This window comes from Amphiprion ocellaris, chromosome 19, assembly GCF_022539595.1.
Source record: "Amphiprion ocellaris isolate individual 3 ecotype Okinawa chromosome 19, ASM2253959v1, whole genome shotgun sequence".
Taxonomy (NCBI): domain Eukaryota; kingdom Metazoa; phylum Chordata; class Actinopteri; family Pomacentridae; genus Amphiprion; species Amphiprion ocellaris.
Window position 1 is genome coordinate 30,829,904 of NC_072784.1, and position 21,946 is coordinate 30,851,849.

The window sequence follows — 21,946 nt, forward strand, 5'->3', positions numbered from 1 at the left end:
AATAGTAAAGACAAACTGTAAAAAAGAGTGACGTTTCCAAAGAGTTGCATTTCCAGGAGGAAGTGCTCGATCCCTCCGTGTCCGAGAAACTAAGGTGCAACTTGCGGAGAAAAATAAAATAAAAATTCATGATATTTGATATGTAGTGGTGTTTTTAGAGTGATTGTCATCCCTGGTTCATTAGGCTGTGTAATCGGTCTTAATAGTAGATATGATTAGAACCCATTCAGATGAATATGATTGTGATTTTAGGATTTTGTAGCCTACTGTGGATCTCTACCTTCCCTGTTCTCTGATTTTTATTTATTTATTTTTTTTTAATGCTTGACCTGTGGTTTAACATTTTTAACACCTAGTTTAGTTTGGTTCTGCTTTAGTTTTTGTAGATTATACTTTGAGTTTAGTTGAGAGTTTTTGTCGATGGGCTTATTTTCTGTATTAGGTGTGGTTTAGTTTTCCTCCAAGCTTAGTTTCCCCATTTAGTTTAGTTCTGTAGGTTGCCTTTTTTTAATGGACTTGAAAATAAATCCTTTTAAAAACTATCTGCCTGTTCTCTGAGCCTCCGTGCCAGTCTGGTCTTGATGTGGTTGTTCGGTGCAGCTGAAACAGATCAGCTTTATTTCAGAACATCTGTCTGCTTCCTCCTGATGTCTCCTCCTCTCTGGGAGGGACGAGACGGGAAGAGGACGAACAAACTGATAACGGAGGCGGGATAAAGTGTGGAAACGAAACTTAACTCTAAGACGAGATGGATGTCCAGTCTCTGATGCTCTGAGGTGAGAGAAAAAATGTTTTATTTCAAAGTGGAATTTCCCTCAAAGTGTAACAGAGAGTGCAGCTGAGTTGTAGGAAGAGTTTTGTTGGGTTTCTGTTTTCCTGACGGGACTTATGGAAACTGGAGGAGGCTGGTCATCCAGAAACCTGCCCTCCACCTGGCTCCAGTTCGGTAAAGTTGGAAAGATATTCACAGATTCGGACTTCCGGCATCAATAACTCATCAGATATACGCTGTCAAAACTTAAACGTTGCCTCTTTGAAATTGTTGTAAGCTGGACAATGTGCTACAAGGCCAGTTCAATCAAAAGTAGCTGTCTTTCCAGCTGCAGAAATAACATTGGTGTCTATGCAGACGGCTGTGCAACGAGTGAACAGGGACCGTCAGCAAATTGCAAAAATGCTGCAGCAGCGAAGAGACACAAATATTCAACAACTTCACTCTTATACACTGTAGTGTCACTAAAAACACTGCAGCCATCAGTTGGCTTCTGTTTGTCATTCTACAACTCTTGGTTTTGTATAGAAACATTTTTTCATAATTTCAAAGAATTTTTATTATTTTATTATTTTTATTATTTTATTAGTAATAGAATTCAGTAACTTCACTCTTATGCAGTGTAGAAAATTTACACTGTCTAACCATCAGTGGGTGCGGTCTGTAGAAAGCAAACCTACGGTGGCCGAGAGATGCAAATCAAATTTACATAATGCAAAACACTTTTACAACCTCCAAGACAAATTTACAAGCGACAAAACACTTTTACAAGTCCAAAAACACTTTTACAAATCCAAATGTAACCGGAAAGGGAATGTCCCAACTCCGGGATTGAACCGGAAATGACGACGAGGAGCGGCTAATACAACGGACAGCGAGCGGGTGATGTTTTGCCCGTTTGTGGGAAACATATGAACCGATTGACGCGGTTTTGTTTTTCGTGTGGTCGGTCTTTAGAGTGTTTAAATGGCGCAGATCAGACCGACAGAGTGCATTAGCCGCTCCTCGTCGTCACTTCCGGTTTAATCTCGGAGTTGGGACATTCCCTTTCCGGTTACATTTGGATTTGTAAAAGTGTTTTCGGATTGGTAAAAGTGTTTTCGGACTTGTAAAAGTGTTTTCGGATTTGTAAAAGTGTTTTTGGACTTGTAGAAGTGTTTTGTCGCTTGTGAATTTGTCTTGGAGGTTGTAAAAGTTTTTTGCATTATGTAAATTTGGTTTGCACCTCTCGGCCACTGTACAAACCGGTTTTTCTAGCACGTGACAAACCATAAATTTCCTGCTCAGCGGTTCATTTCCTGGTCAGCCTCTTACTGCAGGTTTATTCCTGCTGCTTCTCTCATAGAGTTTATTTTGTCGTCTGATCTGTACCTTTCCAGCCTTTTTTATTGAACTCTCCTGTTCTTGACCTCCTGTTGTTCCTGAACTTTTGCTGCTGTATTTTTTCCTCGTGTCTTTGGCTGCCTGTTGCAGGTCTGTGTCTCTCTACTGACGTCTCCCTCCTGAACTCCTCACCTGCTCTGGTCTGCATTACCTTCAATATCAGGTGAACCATCTAACCTTCAATCACAACTCAGTGCTGATTCATCTTCCTATATAAGCTCCATGTAAATGCAGTTAAGGGATAATTAATCACAGCATTCTGAAATGTTGAGCAGTAATGATTGATTACAACATTTTAATTTATCTTTCAGTTCCTGTTCTTGGTCATGGCTGACTTTGTTTGTAACAAACTGACTGAATGGGGTCTCAGTGAGCTCATTGATAGATTTAAAGGTAAAGTATTACCATATATCATTGCTTTGTACAGTATTATTCATTATTGATGTGATCTGCCAGTAATGAAACATAACATGTACTAATACAGACATAAAAATGCTGCAGCATTGTTCTGCTGGTTCTATTGTTCTCATCTGTGTGTGAACAAAAATACTGATAGTAAAACATTTGAACATTATCACACAGAACAAGCAGAGACATGAGCTTTGCTGGAGCTTCTTGGAGGCTGTTAAATAAAGTTACAGTACAAGAGAATGAAGATGCATTCAACTCATACAGCCACTGAAACATTAACAGCTATGTCCACATGTTTCACTGCTTTATGGGATAGATTTCTGCAGCACTTTGAAAATAATGTTTATTTATGTATGACAAAGATTTAACTAAATATCTTAACTACAGATCATAGAGTGGACGAGGAAAGTCTGTATGATCTTGATGATCAACACATTAAAGACTTGATCCCAGAAGTGGGACCAAGAGCAAAATTCACAAAGAGACTCAAGCAATTAAAGGTAATGTTCTGCATCTGAAGATATTCTGCTCACTTCAACGTTTGGTGTCATAAATCTCACTAATGTAGATCCATACTGTTACAGGGGAACTTTTATTCAAATTATGATGGCAACTGTGGATAAAAGTTTACAATATCTCATTGACAATAATATTATTTACAAGGATTTTGATCATCTTTTTATTACCAGGAAGAACAAAACACAACTCAGGCAGCAGCTGCTTCTCCTGTTCCAGTAAGTTAATTATAGTTTTATACTGACTAGACAGGATTTATTAAACAGATTAAATTTTCATTATCTGCTCAAACATTTTCATGACATGAAGGTCATTGTTTTGTTAAATTTCTTGATTAAATTCTGTTTACCAATCAGTTTATATTCATCCTCAGGTTTTGCCATCAACAAGTGATAAAGGTGAGATACCCTTTTATTAAAGATAAAATATTCAAAATAACTGTACGTAAATTCCCATATTCAGTGACCTGGGACACACAGGTAACTTTTTTTTACCTTTTTAAAAAATCCAATAAGCAAAGAAAAATCTAGATCTTCAGGGCAAATCCAGCAAAGAGCAACAACCAAATATACGACAGCATGACAATGAAACGCAATCAAACACAGGTAATTTAATCTCTTTCTGAACAATGGCAACCAACAGCTGATTTTTGGGTTAAACTTCTCTGCAATGCAATTTTATTGTGCGCCCAATGTTTGATTCTATCCTGGTCATGGGGTCATGGAAAATATTTTCTGTTGTCTGAGGCATTTGAAAAAGATCAAATTTTAAGAGTCAACATATCAAAAATGGATTTTAAATTTATTCAATAAGTGTCCATAAAACGAGCCTGATTTACTCTGAGGCAAATTAAGTTGACTTTGCTACAAAAGTTGCTCTCACAGTTCACACATTCACCCAATTTTTACATGCATCAAATTGTGCATTATTTAGATGCAGTGGTTCATGCTTATGCTAAATAATCCCTTATCTTTACACCAACAGAAGCAAAAATACTGTCTGATGTGAAAGACATAATGGGATCAGTCCTTAAGAAACTGCATCGCCAGGACAACACAAACCTCAATAATTTCCTGAGGTGAGTATTAAGTTTTCCTGGTCTACACCGAACCATGTACCAGATCCACAGAGGAACAGAAAGAGTTTGTCTTTAGTTTCTTTACAACAGTTTGCAAACACACACAGTATGACTGTGGAAAAGATCATGACTTTGTGGTAATTAGTTAACCTTTTATTATTCACACTGAGCCTACAGGACATCTCCATAATCTTATGTAGACAACTCGGTGGACGGTATAATGTTTGTTTGTGTTCTCAAAGAAGATACCTGCTCTGTTTTGGTATAAGAAACCAATCTTATAACTTTTGAAGGACAGTCTCCTGTCTGATTACATGTCCCAATACCTAATACTTGCTGCCTTCTGTATGGCAATACTGTTTTTTATCTATATGATGCTGTTTACTGTTATGCACTAAAACACCAAGTCAATTTCCTTGTAACTGAAAACTTATTAACAGTAAAACCTTTTTGATTCTAGTTCATGTAGTGCTATGCTTCATTAAATGGGGACAAACTCTATAGCCAAGGTTCAGGAGCAGGACTACACTTCAGTCATCCCCCTTCCTGTCCTACGTATATACCTACCACTCTTGCTTCCGACTTGCTCAGTCTTGCTTCCCGTGCACCGAGCAACACATCACTCAACCACGCTGCCAGTCTGAAAGTTTTAGAAAACTCTGACTTACCACCAGATGCTCATCCACCAGCCCTTCATGAGGAAACATTCAGCCCGGTGCCAGATTTCCTCCACGCCGATCAGCTTAATCCACAACGAGACCCCAAAGGTGAAGGGATTAGCGTCACTCCAGGAACATCAGTAACGGGTCGCTCATCCCAAAGAGACGACTCTGATCAGAACTCCTCTCTCTGTTCTCCATCAGTCACTCCTCATCTGATTCCATCTTAAACCAGAAAGGCTCTTCTCAGGGAAGACCAAAACTTAACTACTCCCTCCTCAACTTCCATTCACTCCAGTGAAATATCCAAACGGACTGCCGAGGGTCTTCAGAAAGCAAAGAACGAAGACTTTATCTGCCACCACACTGAAGACAAAGTTAAATTATTCCAACTTCTGACACTCTCCCAGGGCTTAGATCACATGACAAACCACAACAATCCTCCATCCAGCAGATGTCGATGCGGTGCCTCAGAGCATGACATCATCGTGCTACTCGTAGCTCCGCCCATTTTTTTAAAAAGACACCATTGACGCCTGAAGCAAACCTCCAGAGAAGCTGAATCACTCTCTCAATGCACCCGGAAACACTCATCACACTCCCACGTCCACATTCCTGACATTTCTCCTGGTGATGTCTCTCCACCAAGATCTCCAACCAGATCACCGTTGGTCTTCAGACAGCTTAAGAGATACTCTTCAGCTGCCACCTCGCTAACAGCAAAGTCAAACTACTTAAACTTCTGACAAACTCTCAGAGCTTTCAATACATGATAAACCACAACAATCTTCTCCTACAGACACCGCGGTTGTATACCCAAGTATTACATCACCACACTCTCCATATCTTCGTCTGGGTTGCCAGGTATGATTCATCCCATCCACCAGCAACCCACCTCCACCACTACAGACATTTCTGGCCAGGAGATACCAAGCCAGGGGGATACCAACTCACCTTTCCTCCCCCTCCCTTGAAACTTCCCAAGAACCTTTTCTTTTCTCGTCCGGCACCAGGCCGCTAGCTCCTCCCTGTTTCATCCTTTTTTTTCCAGCATCCTCCCTCTCTCTGTTTTGGCAGTGGGTTGCCAGTCCCCCTCTTCCATCTGTCATTCCCAGTAAACATCCACCCCCTTTTCTCTCACTCTCTCATCAATCTGTAATCCCATTCAACTAGTTCGGCTCTCATTCTGGCATCGAGATGCCGGTTTCACTAACCTTGTCAACAGTTCATTCTCGCACTTCTCACACTGCATCACCAGTTTCTCCCAGCTTCATACCCTCGTCAAGTCCCAGCAAAGATGCCTGTAGCAGATACCTCGATTGGCCACACCAACAAGCCGCCCAAGAGGCATCCAATTTAGGTATCCAAACCACCTCAACTGCCTCTTTGTGACACTCCCTTCAGATGGTGAGCCCCTCATCCTATCTCAAAGGCCATGCCCAGCCAACCTACACAGGAAACTCATTTTGGCCTCTTGTACCCACAATTTCATTCTTCCATCACTATCTACAGCTCATGACCATAGGTCTGGGTTGGAATGTAGATTGACCGGTAAATCCTTCCGGCTCAGCTCCCTCCTCATTACGATGGTTCAGTACTGCTGCTGATGCTGCATCAGCTGTCTGCCCATCTCACGCTTCATTCTTTTGTCACTCATGAACAAGATCCCAAGCAACAGTCAGCTCTTCAGTCATACTCCTTCTGCCAGTTTTGGAGGTGTCTTGGTCAATGATGGTCTCCATGTCATAGCCTTCCGAGTTCTTGCAGGTTCTTCAAAAAACCGTTCCAGCCATCTCCAGCAGTATTCAAAATCTACCCATTGTTATCGCTACACTCTCATGGAGCCACTCTGCTAACTTCATTCTCATATTCTTTATAAACAAAAGTTAAAGCTACTCTCCTGCAGTCATGCCTCTCGTGTGGCGACTCACATGGCAGTCAGTCTTCAACCTGTTCCTCCTCCATGTTGAACACTTCCTAACGTCACTGACTTCCTTCACTCCCTTCGTAATAGATTCAGTTCCTCCTTTCCATTGTTCAGTATAGCTACATTATCCAGCCCCATCTCATATTGCTCACCTCCATCTTGGACTCAAAATTCCCACAATACCTCTGTAGCAAAAGTATTTAATGATGGTCATCTTTAACCAACACCCGTCCTGCTATCCTAAGCCATCAATACATTCCAACATTCTACTTCCCAACCTCTATCCAGCACTCTATCAATGTTCCGTTTGCTTTCCTTTGTTCCTGCGATGCACAGAGTCCATTGCAATGTCTACCGATGAGTCAAGTTCAATCCACACCATCATTTTAACTGTACATCTTGTGTCAACTTTCCTCCATCTCCCAAGACCACCCAGTCTATTCACTCAAACAAAGCCATGCCAATCAAGAGGGTAATTCATGTCCATCAGTCATGCATTTCAAACTAGATTCACATTTAAGCCCTTACAAGTCTCAAGTGTACCATAAGCAAACCAGAAAAAAGCTTTGCCCTCCGACCCTCAGCTCACTACAGAGACTGGTTTAGTCACAATCTTATCCCAATTCCTCTTCCACTTTGAGCAAGTCCTGATGGCATCCAGAATCCCAGCATGTTCTCTGGCTAGTCTCTCTGTATTGATGCAACTTCCAGCCGAAGGGTCCGGACCTCCTGATCAAGACCATGGGCCTCAAGTGTATCCCCTTCTCAACTGCTCCAATCCTCGAGACCTACATTATGCCCATTCTTCGTTTCATTCTTATGGGAGGCTTCTGGGGGTCCGTCGTCCCAGGAGACACTGCTGATCTCTGACTACGCTTTTCCCCCACAGCCCATCAGCCCAGCTCAGTCATAGTCAACATAACGATCCTTTTCATCCAATAAATAATCCAAACAGCTTTTGCTAGTGAATTAATCACAATTTAGCAGTTAACAGTGGCGCAAATGACGCACAAGACAGAATCTCCAGCATAAAAATTAGCATTACAGTGTTAAGTTGGAAAATAAATATTCCATATGGAATAAGCAGATAGAGTAAAGTGTTTTGTAGATTCTAGTAGATGTACAGGCCACCTGTCACAAGGCAGGGGGGATTGAACCCAGAGTGCAGGCACACAGGAGGTAGATGGATTCTTAAACAAGGACTTTTATTTACAACAACCGAAGCAAACCAAACTCCATACAGAACCGGCAGACCGGTGGTCAGTGGCGACGTATGCCAGGGCTGCCGATGTGCAGCGGGGACGGGCAGCTGCGCTCCTTTAGCAGCTGTGCCCGATCGGCCTGGGCTGTCAGCTGGCCAGGAGCACAGCACAGAGAAGGGAGGGACCATGACACCAATATTTACATTTATGAACCATCACCCATCTTGGGACTTGACCTGAAGTCATCTACAACAGTATGAACTCTGACACAGATGAGATTTGAATCAATTGTAAGCAAAATCTTAAAGTTCAATAGAGAGCAACTAGATGTTGTGATCAGCAGTGTCAAAAGTCCTTACCAGAGCTACGCAGAGCACAACATAGTGTTTTATTGCTTTGGTTTTTTTCTCCAGGATCATCTTTAGCAAGAGGTTTTTAAAGCCTCCTGCTGTGAGCAATGGGCTTTATTATCCTCCACAAGGCCACACAGTTGTGAATTTACAAGTGATTCTAGCATTCTGGCCACACAGCTTGAATAAAAGTCTGTAGTTGCTTAGATCACAAGGGCCATCATCTTTATTTCAGCAAAGCAAATGAGTAGGTTTCCAAAGTGAAGGGAATCTTGTTCCATTCCTTTCTGCTGAGCCAAATTAAATCCTTTTTTTGGTCCCACCTATTGCTGCTATCAGTCGTCTTTGAGCTTGTTGAGAGCTGCACTTACTGTTTCTAGTACCACATGACTGATCACTTCAGTAGCACTTACACACCAATCACTTCTCCCATTTAAAGTGGATTCCCACTGAAGCTTAAAATATAACAGTCTGAAAGTTTGGACTAACTTTGCCAGTGGGAAGCTACTTTTGTCTGCTGTTGCTGACGTCTACCAGCTTCTGAAGAAAACATCTGGCTCTCTAGCTGCTAAATGCACACATTTTTACTGCTTACTTTGTCAGAACAATACTCAGAGTACCAAGAGTGGCCCAAAAATATGTGAGCCAAAACCAAAACAAGGATCTGAGAGAAAAAAGTCATAAAATTCTGGTGGTAATTCTGTGTGGAGTTATTCACAAACATGTCGTCTTTAGAGACATAATTAATACAGAAATATTGACTATAATAAGATGCTTTAGCAGGCTGTTGACACACAGTGTTCATGTATTTCTCAAATTACTCTGTTAACCTTTATTTGAACTCTTTGCAGGGCTAAAATCCATGATTTGAAGAGAGAAAAGAGGGAACTGATTGGTGTCTTTGGTAGAACTGGGGCTGGAAAAAGCTCTTTGATAAATGCCATCCTTGGAGAGAAGAATCTGTTGCCCTCTGGAAGTGTCAGTGCCTGTACCTCAGTCATGATTAAAGTGGAAGCAAACATACGCAGCTCAAAGTACGAAGCAGACATCGAGTTCATTACACCTGAGGTAAAACGAGCTGTCAATGTGTTTACACTTACTTAATGCTGTTCATCACTGCCAAAATGTAAAACTTTCTTTATTTTTTTAGGAGTGGAAAGATGAGATTTGGACAATGAAGCAGTTTCTTGGGAATGCAGATGAGGAATGGGGAGATGATGAAGATCGTCGTGACATTATTGAAAAGCTGTCTGCAGTGTACAGAGAAGAGTGGAAACACAAATCTCCTGAAAACCTGATGGACATCAAATATTTCAGTGAAATTGAAGAATTTCTCCAGTCCCAGAGAATGACTTTGACATGTGGATCAGTAAGCTGAAAAACATCATATCATTTCATAGAGACTGAGATTCTAAATGACACTGGTGTGAGCAAAGATCAGGAAAACATGCTGTTTATGTTGTTTTATTAAATCTCAGTGCTGCTTTTGAACCAGTTAGTCACATCTTAATGTTGAACTGTTTGGAATATTACAAATGAAACTGTTGTCTCCACTTTGGGGTTTAAAATTTATCATTCAAATGGTTTATTTTAACTCTTGGTGATCATGTTTAATTGCTCTTCTGTTCTATTTTATGCTGTGTCAGTCTTTTATGTTGTTTGCAAAGTATTTCAGTGAGCATATATATGCAATCGCCTTGTAATAGCTCACTATTCTTTTGTTTTTTTTTATTGCAGGCCAAAGAGCTATCTTTAAAATTAGTCAAATACACAAGAAGCGCCTCCAGACAAGGAGAAATAATGAGGTACTATTGGCCACTGGTGAAGTGTGTGACTGTCAAGGTGCCAAATAATGATCTTCTCCAACACGTCACACTGGTGGACCTTCCTGGAAGTGGAGACTGGAACAAGAGCAGAGCTAAAATGTGGAAAGGGGTAATTGATCCTCATGCACTGCTGTTAATTAAACATTACTGTATTAGATGGAAATTGTAATGGCATCTTTTTACAAAGCACTGATGGTTAATTATAAATAATTAAATGCTGTTATACTCTTTCAGATTGTTGGAAATTGTTCTACTGTCTGGATAGTGACTGAAATCAATCGAGCAGCATCAGAAGAAGAAGCCTGGGAGATCTTGACGAGTACCTGCAGCCTCATGGGAAACGGTGGCCAGTGTCAGCGAATTCACTTTATCTGCACCAAGTCTGATGTTATTGAAGATCCAGATGATGAGTAAGTAGACTAGGATAGTAAACATGTATAGTTAAATACAGCATTAAAATTAGACACTGATGCATGTGGTGACCATGAGATCCTCGCGAATAAATGCAATCAAATACACAGTTGAAAGAAAAAGTATGTGAGCCTTTTGGGATTACTTGGATTTCTGCATAAATTGGTCATAAAATGTGTTCTGATCTTTAAGTCACAACAATAGACAAACACAGCTGCTTAAACTAATAATGCACAAAAAATGATATATTTTCATGTTTTTATTGAACACAACATGTAAACATTCACAGTGCAGGATGGAAAAAGTATGTGAACCCCTAGGCTAATGACTTCTCCAAGAGCTAATTGGAGCCAGGAGTCAGCCAAACTGGAGTCCAATTGATGTGATGAGATTGGAGGTGTTGGTTATAGTTGCCCTGCCCAATAAAAAACACACACCAGTTTTAAATTTGCTGTTCCCAAGAAGCATTGCCTGATGTGAACCATGCCTCGCACAAAAGAGCTCTCAGAAGACCTACAATCAAGAACTGTTGACTTGCATGAAGCTGGAAAGGATTACAAAAGTATCTCTGAAAGCCTTGATGTCGATGTGTCCACGGTAAGACAGATTGTCTACAAACAGAGAAAGCTCAGCACTGTTGCTACTCCCTCTCAGCGTGGTCGTCCTGTAAAGATGATTGCAAGAGCACAGCGCAGAATGCTCAATGAGGTGAAGAAGACTTACAGGAATCTCTGGCATGTGCTAACATTTACAATAAGTAAAACATTAAGAGTGGAGTTCATGGAAGGACACCACAGAGGCAACCACTGCTGTCCAAAAAGAAAACATTGCTGCACGCTTGAAGTTTGCAAAAGAGCACCAGGATGTTCACCAACTAGCTCACCAACATCAAAACCTCATCACAACTGTGAAATATGGAGGATGGGGCATCATGGTTTGGGGCTGCTTAGATAGATAGATACTTTATTAATCACGAGGGAAATTGAAAGTATTCGGCAGCTTACATACAACAACAAAAATCAAACAGACATCAAAAATCAACGACAGAATGGCTTCATCCATCCATCCATCGTCTTCCACTTATCCGGGGCTGGGTCATGGATACAGTAGGCGAAGCCGGTCACTCCAGACATCCCTCCCCCCAGCAACGCTTTCCAGCTCTTCCTGGGGGATCCCGAGGCGTTCCCAGGCCAGACAAGATATATAATCCCTCCAGTGAGTTCTGGGTCTGCCCCGGGGTCTCCTCCCAGGTAGATGTGCTCGGAAAACCTCCAGAGGAAGTCTCCCCGGAACCACCTCAACTGGCTCCTTTCGACGTGAAGGAGCAGCAGCTCCCACCAGATGTCTGAGCTCCTCCCCCTATCTCTAAGGATGAGCTCAGCCACCCTACTGAGGAAACCCATTTCAGCCGCTTGTATTCATGATCTTGTTCTTTGGGTCACTACCCAGAGCTCATGACCATAGGTGAGGGTTGGGACATGGATGGTAAATCGAGAGCTTCGCCTTACGGCTCAGCTCCCTCTTCACCACGACAATTTGATACAACGCCTGCATTACTGCTGACGCCACACAAATCCACCTGTCCATCTCACGTTCCATTTTCCCATCACTCGTGAACTAGATCCGGAGATACTTGAACTCCTTCACTTGGGGAAGCAACTTGAGATCCCGTCCATGAACACCACGAACAGGATCGGAGACAAGGGGCAGCCCTGGAGGAGTCCAACACCCACTGGAAACGTGTTTGACTTTGTGCCAAGTATGTGGACACAGCTGTCACTTTGCTTGTACAGGGACCGAAGGGCTCGTATCAGCGAGTCCAGTACCCCATACTCCCGCAGTGCCTCCCACAGAGCCCCTCGGGGGACATGGTCGTAGGCCTTCTGCAGATCCACAAAACACATATAGACTGTAGAATGGCTTCAACAAAAGAAAATACTCCTTCTTGAGTGGTTCAGTCGGAGTCCTGACCTCAACCCAATTGAGATGCTGTGGCATGTCCTCAAGAGAGCGATTGACACCAGACATCCCAAGAATATTGCTTGAATATATAGATTAGAATACAGTAGAAATACTTCTTAATCCCCAATGGGAAATTTGGTTGTTACAGCAGAAAGAGTCCCATTCCCACCACCATAAATACAGATAAATATGTCAAAATGTGCAGTAAATAAAAATAAGCAATAAGAAAAATATAAAATGCAAAATGTCTTTTGTAAAGAATGTAGAAGTGTTTCAACAACTGTCAATAACTGTATCTGTTTCCTCTAATTACCAAAACAACATTACAGAAAGAATTCTAGCAAACCACAGACATGTAAAGTAAAATAAAGCGTCACCATTTTAATGTAAATGGGAGCATCTGTAAAGGATTAATAAAAGATCATTTACACTTTCATTCTGTCAGAGAAATTAACTGTATGAAACATTTCAGGTTCCAGTGATCTAAACATTGCATAAGGTGCAGCCTGATATATTTCTTTTCTTATAGTGCAGATGTTCATGCTCACATAATTCAAAGAAACGTGACGGCCAAGGAAGAAGTGATCAAAAAATATGGCAGTCTAAACCAGGTTAAGGTGAGTTTTATAGACTAACAGAAAATCTACACAGATTCATGGTTGTAGTTATAGACTGGAACTGCAGCCTGACAGCTTTTAGCTTAATGAGGTCCCTTTATTAAGGTCCTCCTGTACTGTTGTACTTCTTTTTTTGCTACCGATCATGATTCGTGTATGTCCAGCTGCTGTAGCGTGTAAAGCTGAGGGATCAATACAGTTCACCTCATCTTATTTTCTGTCTGATCTTAAAACCTGTTCTCCTCAGAAACACTTCAGTGATGACTGCTTCAAAGTGTTCACAGTGAGCTCCACAGAGTTCTTAAAACGAAAACGTCTAAATCCAGAGGACACTGGTAGGTGAAGTCTCCATAAGTGAATACTTGAACAGCAGAACATGCATAGCTCAAATGCCTGTTCTTTTTCAGCAACTCGTTGGCCTAGAATATGAAAATTAAACAGAATATTCAAACTGCTCTTGTTTTTTTCCAGAAATACCCCAGCTTCAGTATTTTTTGAAGGATCTCAACGACTATCACTCAGAGACATTAAGCTATGTGACTGGAGCTTATGGGATTCTCTCTTTGATGCAAGGAGCCAACTCTACAGAAGGGGTAAGGACAAGTAATACAGCCTCATTCACTGTCCTGTTACTGATATTTACAGAAAAAAGTCAGATTCAAATGAGGAGATATTAGTCAACTAGGATCAGATTTACTGAAAACATGGGAGAGTTTCATTGCTACCATCTTAAGTCTAGCTAGAGCAAGATTTTATTGGTAAAAGGTTTAGAGAGTCTTCATGAAATATGACAACTAAAGACATTTTAGCCGTCAAGCTAGTCTGTCTATCTATTAGTTGGCATTTATAGCTTTATTACTTTGTTGATGAATGTGTTTTTTATTTCAGGCTGGAAAGAAAACAGATGTTTCTGCAGAACTTGAAAAGAATCTAAGCCATCAACTTGGTCAAGTCAAAAAAGCAGTGGAAGACGCTCACAAGGCTTTTGAAACACGCCTGATTGAGGGGGTGAAAAAATCCCAAAGTTCATGTGAAAGAACCATGAGCTCCTTCTTATATCGTGTATGTATTGGAATTATAAACTTAAAGTAATCTGACTTTTTGTCAGTGTGTATCTACAGTGTCTTTTTTCCTGTTTTTTCTCCACCAAAGTCTCACCATGGTTTCTACAACACATTGAAGTGTGTAGTTGAGAAAGATGGCGTCCACAAAACAAAAAAAGGAAAACAAATAAACCTCAATGTGAAGTTAGCTTCATGGCTGACAGACAGCATCGATGAGGAGTTCAGGAAGACCTTCCCGTAAGAAACGACTGAATGAGGACATAAAATCTGCTGTTGGATCACTTTCCAACAATGGAGGATATGTAGAATTAGTACATTCTGCATTTTTTATTATAAAACCCAAATATGTCAGTGATGCTTTTTATTATCATTTTAACTTGATAATATGTTTTAGAAATGAAGAAAAATATGGATCATTCAACGGCGTCATCAGTTCGTTTTCCCTGGACACAGAGAGGCTCATTAAGAATAACCAAAGTCTCAAACTGCAGCTGATATTTCTCAAGACGGAGGTGAGATAAGAACTGCATGAACCTGGTCTTTGTTATTAAATGTAAGCACGTCTCAGATTGTTTTCTAAATGAAGTGCTGCAGTTTAGCTGCCGTGCAACAGTTCATGGCATGAAGCAGTCCGACCTGGGTGGATAAAATCAGCTACCATCTGTCTTAGTATTATGTCATTGAAGAATGCGGAACCTTGATTTTTGTCCATCTCCCATAGGAAGAAAAAATCAAGACAAAACTCAACAAGATCATCCGGGAGCGTAAGAAAACCATCTACAACAGTCTGACAGAGACAATAGTGGAAAAAATGCTGGACTGCTACAAAAGTAAGAAATGCAGTCATGACAAACAACATGTCAGTGTGATAATACACATTTCCATTGATCATAAATGTGCATAAAAATCACATTAAACAATAACACTGTTGTTTTATTGTAGGAGCAGCAGCATTTAGTGGACCGGACTCACTGAAATACATGAGAGACACTATTTTAGAACATGTACGAGTCTCCAAAGACATGATGTTTGAGGAGGCTAAAGCTGCCATGTTGAAGCTGCTGAATGACTTGAAGGTTTGTTCTGTTTTATGAAATATGATTAAGCTAAAAACACACATTCACTGTTTACATGAAGGCTGTTTCTTTGTTTAAGTGGAAAATGTGTCGTTCTGAAAGATTCATAAGCTTCTAATAAACTGCATTATTTTAGTAAATATTAATGACAGACTTCCTTAAATCTGCAGGATGGAGTCATTAGTCCTTTTTTCCAGTCTGAACAATTGATTCATTTGTGATTCTGTTAATCTTGAAAACTCTGTGATGACTGATACAGATTTTGATTCTAAATTAGGATGACATCCTGGAGAAACTGGAGAAAACCATGAGGGAATCCACTGAGCTCTCACTGAAGACAGATGACAACTCAATCCCAGGTAACAGGAACATTTCAAAGTCAACTCATTGATGTAGAACTCTCAGAATCCTGTAAATAAACCATCGATGTTCAAGAAGTCAACACATTCTTAGTAAGTGTTTTTTTTTTGTTAGATGTTCCAACTGAACTTGAGATGGTGAAGAGATACTACAATGAACTGAAATGCAGCTCAAAAGAACTGGATATAACATTTTAGGTAAAACCTTGAATGTAAGTATATTATATTTTTAAAGAGCCTTGATTCTGAATAAGTTTTGTTCTAAATAATGTGACTAACACCTTGAATTACAGCAGAGCTGATGTCCATGACACATGTACAGGAACATCTGAGTGAAGCTGCTGCTAAAAGCTTCAACTAAACCATGAGATTTCATGTTCCAGTGTGAACAGTTTGAATCAGATGTTGAGTCCTGACTGATGTGACTGTTTTCCATCATTGTTCAGTGTTACAACCTGTCTGTCTGTCTGTCTGTCTGTCTGTCTGTCTGTCTGTCTGTCTGTCTGTCTGTCTGTCTGTCTGTCTGTCTGTCTGTCTGTCTGTCTGTCTGTCTGTCTGTCTGTCTGTCTGTCTGTCTGTCTGACTGTCTGTCTGACTGTCTGGTTGCTGTTTCAGCTTCCATCAGTGGACAGAAACAGCAGAGTCCTGGTCTCCCACTGAACATCTCTGAGGAATCACTGACTCAACACAGGACACTCTGGATCTGGTCTCAACCAGTTTTATTAAGTTGGTTTCTATGGACTCTTTGGTTTGATTTGTTCTATGACTTTGTTTTTATGAATTTTGTGCTGAGAGATTAGAGAATTTTTGGAAGTTTTTTTTTCATTTAATGGATTCCTGTCCAGAGGCAACTTAAAAAGTAGAGAGAGATGAAATGCAAAGAGCCCTGGTTGGATTTGGACCAGCGATGTTCTGGTTTTCATCTTAAAGGTACAAACCACAAAACCTTTAGATTTTAAGGATTGACCTGTTCTTTTCTTGTTTTCCATGTTTTCTGAGTTTAGTGTGGGTTCACTGGGATGGGAACACTGCAGGTTCAGGGATTAGATCAATGTTAGTCATTTTAACCTTAAACCTTGAATACAGCTCAGACTGCAGGTTTGATTTAACAGAGATTTTAGGCTTTTAAAAGAATGACCTGAATGTTTTTCCTTTAACAAATATTTACTTAATGGGAGATAATGTTGGTGCTCACATTGGAAATGCAGAGAAACAGATGAAAGTAATAAAGCAGCTGCTTCTTACTGGAAATGAACATCATATATTATATTGTTGTTTTATTTTACATATAATCTACACTGAGTCTAAATCAATACATGTATTTGATATGATGTCCAACACATTTAACCTTGAACCTTGAATATAACTCATACTGCAGGTTTGATTTCATATAGATTATAGGTTTTTAAAAGACAGACCTTGAATTACTACTTTTTTTTTACATTCAAGGACAAGTATTTACTTTATGCAAGATAACAGTCTCGTGATTTACTATATCATTATGGTTTTATGTCTAATTTGTACTGATTCTAAGTCCAAACATGTATTTGATTTGAACTGCTGTCTAATAAACCTGAGTAAAAGTGTACATGTAGTTTATTTCTTTTTTCAGGGGTGTCAAACATACGGGACGATTTTGTAAAGTGCAAAAATTACAAAGAAAACTTTAACTGCACTTCGTAAATTTGTAAAACTGTAAACTTAAAATAATTTCTAGACCATGACAAGTTTTTTGATCATGAAGTAAAATACTAGATTGTTCAGTTCCACATAGCTGTGACTAAATATTTTGAGCCTTTGTAGACACTCTGTGATCTGGAAGTTGTAATGCAGATGTGTTAATGATAAACTGAAGCTTAATATTGTTGAAATTGAACTTTCAGCTTCGGATACTTTAATAAGATAGTTCATTAAATGTGAACATTTTCAGAATGTTCTTTTTTGCACTGAAACAAAAGGGGAAAATGGAGTTGTGGTTATTTATAGGTTATTATGCTGTGATTTTTCACTTGAGATCAGGTTGGACTGCATGTGGCCCCTGAACTAAAATGAATTTGACACCCAGGTCTGAAATGATAGAGACATCCACGCTGACTGAATATTTAAACCAGATTATACAGATGCCTCGGTTCATTCAGTCTAAAGTCTCTAAAACAGTTACTCCTGGTAGAGTCTTAAATGAAGTCTAACTCCCAGAGAGTTCACATCTGCTCAGTGTTTAACACAGACCAAGTCCAACACTCTGGATCATGAAGTGGCTGCTGGACAGATTGGGTCCACTGGGGGGAAACTCATCATCTCCTGCTGAACAACACTGACTCCTGCTGGGTCCAGGATGTTTCAGCACCTTCCTCAAAGACACTGAGGACTAAACAGTGGTCAAAAATCCAGCTGATTCATATGTAGGGTGTTTTATACTGCAGCTCAGATAGTCCTGATCCTCAATCATACATAAAGGGATGTTACCCTGGAACATAAAACTAGAGCTTTAACTGCATTTTCTTTTTGAAATTATACATTTTCCCTCAACATATTTCTTAATGTGAAAATGTAAAGACTGCAAAGTGCTCTGATAGTCAACAGGTCAGCAACATGTTTGGTTGAATAGCATTCAAATGAAAACACATTTCAGTTCATAAGCCTGCAAACTGAGATCAAACCAGCTGAGCAGTTATTTATTTAAAAGGCCTCTACAAACTATAGAGAAAACATACAGAGGATCTTTTTTTTTTTCAAGCAAAAACGACCAAGATGATCCATCTATCATCAAATAAAAGTAAAAAACAAATCAAGCTGGTCACCCAAGAGCACAGGTCTTCTTTTTATGTAGTTATGTATGTGTGTATGTATTTATGTTTTTTTTTTTTTTTATTGAAAGAGCACTCAATCAAATATCTAATCTTTTATTTTAAAAAAAGAAACATTTCTAATTTCACTTGAACCCCAACAAGGGCAACAAAAGAGAACATTTTCGGTAGTTTGTAAGTGTGACTTTTTTTTTTTTTTTTTAAATGCTGTTGTTTTACAGACTTTATTAAATTATAGATGACTAGCAAAATCACAGAAAAAATAAATTAATTTACATGTTAATTGTAAACAAACAAAAAAATGTTTAAAAAAATAAAATCTGTATTTTTGCAAATGGTCCTTTTTATTTTATTTTCCTACAAAACTACACGTCATCTACTTTACTTAGATCAGAAAAAAACTATATTTTGCAAATTTCTGAAATATATACATATATAATTTCATTTAAATATAGTATATTGAACCCTAGTATAAGATAAACAAACCAATAAATGTAATATTTTTTCTTATTTATTTAATATATTTTGCCTTGAGAGAAAAACAGCTCAAGGAACAATACATTCAGACAAAACAGACAACATTTAATTCTTAACATAAGTGTAAATAAGCAGATAAAACTGAAAAACACAATAAAATAATGTAAATGTCAGAAGATCAGATTCACTTTCTTTGTCCTCGGTGAACAGTTCAGTTTATAGAGAAAGAGAGAGAGAGGGAACAAAAAATATCCGTTAGAAAGGCAGAAAAAACATCTTTAAATGACTGAATATATAATATGATGTGTAAATAAGTGTAGCACACAGTCTGAAGATAGTGGATGTAAAATTACATTTAAGGTATTCTTAATTTACTGTGAGCAGCAACAAATAAATAACCTTTAAATTGGCAAATATTATATTATTAGTATTATATGTTAAACCATGTATTGAAAATGATCAAATATAACATTAAAATAATATAATTTGTCAATAAGTGATATAATATAAAGTATATAAACAGGTGTGGTACAGCTAGTTTATACTAGAAAATGTTTTTACTGTCTTTATAATACATCTTAATTCTAAGTTGCTTTCTACACAAATACACTTGAATGATTGAATTAGGAATTATAAAGAAAATCTATTTTTTCACAAGTCAGCAGCTATTACACCATTTTGTCCTCAGTGAACAGCAGCAGCTCCTCAAGTGGTGGTGTAACATAATAAAAGACATATAATAGTAAAACAACATTTGAATCTTTAAATGGGAGTGAATCAGCAGGTTGAAGAGAAAAACATTTTCACAATAAAATGTAAAAGCTCACACTTACTTTTTTCGTCCACCGGCCGCTGAACAGCAGCTCAGTCCAGAGAAGGAGACGGGGAGGGAAGCAGAAATATCAGTTAGCAAGACAGATAGATAATCTTTGACTTACTAAACAGTAGTATAATATGGTGTGTCTTTGATTTTGATTATATTCATTTTACTTCAGTTTGCTTTACTTTAGTTTACTGTGGGTTGCAAAAACTGCATGAATATACAACAATTAGATACTGACTGATATAACCAGATATATGTAAGTATATTATGATAATATACAGTGTATGATCTGTAACAAGTTTAGAGGTTTTCTGAAGCTGTTTAGAAATGCTGTCTCTGCATCATCCTGCTCATACTGTCAGGCTGGCTGCTGCCAGGCCTAGGTAGTGATCTCCTCCTCCCTCTCATCTTCTTTCCTTTTAGGGCAGTCCAGCAGTAGAAGGAGCGACAGGTGTTCCCCATCTGCCACAATCAGTCAGCTCAGGAACAGGTGGAATGCAACCAATCAGGCTTCTCCCATTCTGCAATATAACCAGACGCCACCCATCTCTCAGTGCCGGATCGTGACACAGCTCGTAATGGTTCACAGCCTGATTTACCAGCCTTTCTGTTTGTTGCACTACAAACCTGTAACCTCCGTTGTCCTCCTCTATCAACACCGGATCCTGGATTCGCTCCTGTGACGGGGAAACACTCACCTGTGCCGACTCCCTCCTCCTGGCGTCCTTCCCTACTCACCTGTCGCTGCTTCACGCCATCCAGCATCAGGCCCAAAGCACGCTGCTCCAAACCTGGTCTGCCACCGCTGTGAACCAGGGAGGCCAGCAGGGGGCGTCCTGGAGCCATCAGGTCGGTGGTGCAGGAGGGTCTGGGAGGTGGATCCGAAGATCTCTGATCCAAAAGGCCGTTATCCAAAAGTTTAGCGTCACAGCTCATAAAGGTTTTGCAGTAAGTCAGCTGAAAGTCAAAGTGCAAATGAGCCGTTCTGAGGGCTGCAGCCGTTTTCTATCACTTGGACGTTCTGTTGCTATGAGTTCAAAAGACGCACCTGCTGGCTTCCATCTGAACGCACACATCTGTTAACCTGTGTGTTTGTTTGGAAGCAGCACTTATTTCCATGGAGAAGAGATGGTTTGAAGCTTCAGGATGCTGCTGCTGCATCTTCCCTCCAAAGTCTGACTCTTTTACACTTTACAGAAAATGTTTTTTACATTTCTTTTGGCCATACTAATGGACAATCCTCCACATGACGCTCATGTAAACAGTAAAGAAAATGAAATTAAAAAAAAAAACAAAACAAACACATGGGCTTTTTTAAAACGTTTTCTCAAATCAGTCAAATTATTTCAATATTGACTGTATATTCAAGAGGGGATACTATGATGGAAGGCTACAGATACTGGTGCCCCTAAGACGGCAAAACTACAAATATGGCCCTTAAGCTTCTGCAACAGTGGAGATAATGTGATAAAATGATCTCTGAGGTACCCAGGAAACAACTTAAAATCAAATAATAAAAATACTGTGGAAAATCTGGCCAGAAAAAAAATATATATTTAAAAAAACTGTAGAACACTCTAATGTTAAAAATTATGGTAATTACTGTCATATTTTCAGGGAATATAAATACTGTTAAACATGTATATATGAATAAATAAATACGTTTTTTAAAAAAGTTATGGTATGGTCACACATTGTGAAAGTACGAAATGTTATGTAGATTTTTGATGTCGACATTATGTACAGTTTTATTTTATTATATATAGACCTTATGTGAAGTTTGTTAATTTTATTCTAGATTTACACAATATTTTATTGTTTTTTATGATTTAAGTAAAGTAAAAGAGGTGTAGTTTTAGTAAAATGAAATAAATAAAATGAAAAGGACCATTTGTGACAACCCAGATTTATTTTATTTTTATTTTATTATTAACCTTTATTTAACCAAGAGAAATCCCTATGAGATTAACAACCTCTTTTTCAAGACAGGCAGCAGAAAATACAAAACACAGTTACAAATTACACAGCTAAAACAGATTTGAAAAAAACAAAAACAAATTAAACGAATTAAAAAATTCATTTGCAAGCAAGTTATGAAAAACAAGTGCATGTTGTGGCCTCAAGGTCCGTGTACGGATCTGATAATTGAATTTTCCGTTCTGAAACGGGTATTGAAAAACAAAAAACGAATGGTTATTTGATTTTCGTTTTAAAATACAAAAATTA

General features: G+C 39.1%; 1 protein-coding gene across 5 annotated transcripts; it reads left to right on the forward strand.

Moving 5' to 3' along the window:
• Positions 1 to 695: 695 nt before the first annotated feature.
• Positions 696 to 17,201, forward strand: LOC111576184 (nuclear GTPase SLIP-GC-like). 5 transcript variants are annotated; one of them, XM_055004897.1, is made up of 23 exons: positions 696 to 776; positions 2,246 to 2,318; positions 2,467 to 2,548; positions 2,954 to 3,066; positions 3,256 to 3,300; positions 3,456 to 3,480; positions 3,598 to 3,687; positions 4,067 to 4,160; positions 9,150 to 9,366; positions 9,449 to 9,667; positions 10,036 to 10,233; positions 10,359 to 10,534; positions 13,027 to 13,114; positions 13,362 to 13,449; positions 13,586 to 13,707; positions 14,003 to 14,176; positions 14,267 to 14,415; positions 14,573 to 14,690; positions 14,900 to 15,008; positions 15,121 to 15,254; positions 15,532 to 15,613; positions 15,729 to 15,825; positions 16,229 to 17,201. In XM_055004897.1, the coding sequence occupies exons 3-22, from the start codon at positions 2,482 to 2,484 to the stop codon at positions 15,809 to 15,811; spliced, it is 2,391 nt and encodes a 796-aa protein (XP_054860872.1). In that variant the 5' UTR covers positions 696 to 776; positions 2,246 to 2,318; positions 2,467 to 2,481; the 3' UTR covers positions 15,812 to 15,825; positions 16,229 to 17,201. The 5 variants fall into 5 exon arrangements, with proteins under 5 accessions (XP_054860872.1, XP_054860871.1, XP_054860873.1 ...); XM_055004896.1 differs by lacking the exon at positions 696 to 776 and having other exon boundaries at positions 2,039 to 2,318; XM_055004898.1 differs by lacking the exon at positions 696 to 776 and having other exon boundaries at positions 2,039 to 2,318; positions 15,729 to 15,811.
• The last annotated feature ends 4,745 nt before the right edge of the window (positions 17,202 to 21,946 follow it).

Bases quoted from the DNA above. Each gene is read 5' to 3' on its own strand.
- LOC111576184 (XM_055004897.1), top strand. From the start codon at position 2,482: ATGGCTGACTTTGTTTGTAACAAACTGACTGAATGGGGTCTCAGTGAG. The intron at 2,549-2,953 runs GTAAAGTATTAC...TCTTAACTACAG, and splicing joins GCTCATTGATAGATTTAAAG to ATCATAGAGTGGACGAGGAA. The intron at 15,009-15,120 runs GTAAGAAATGCA...GTTTTATTGTAG, and splicing joins AATGCTGGACTGCTACAAAA to GAGCAGCAGCATTTAGTGGA.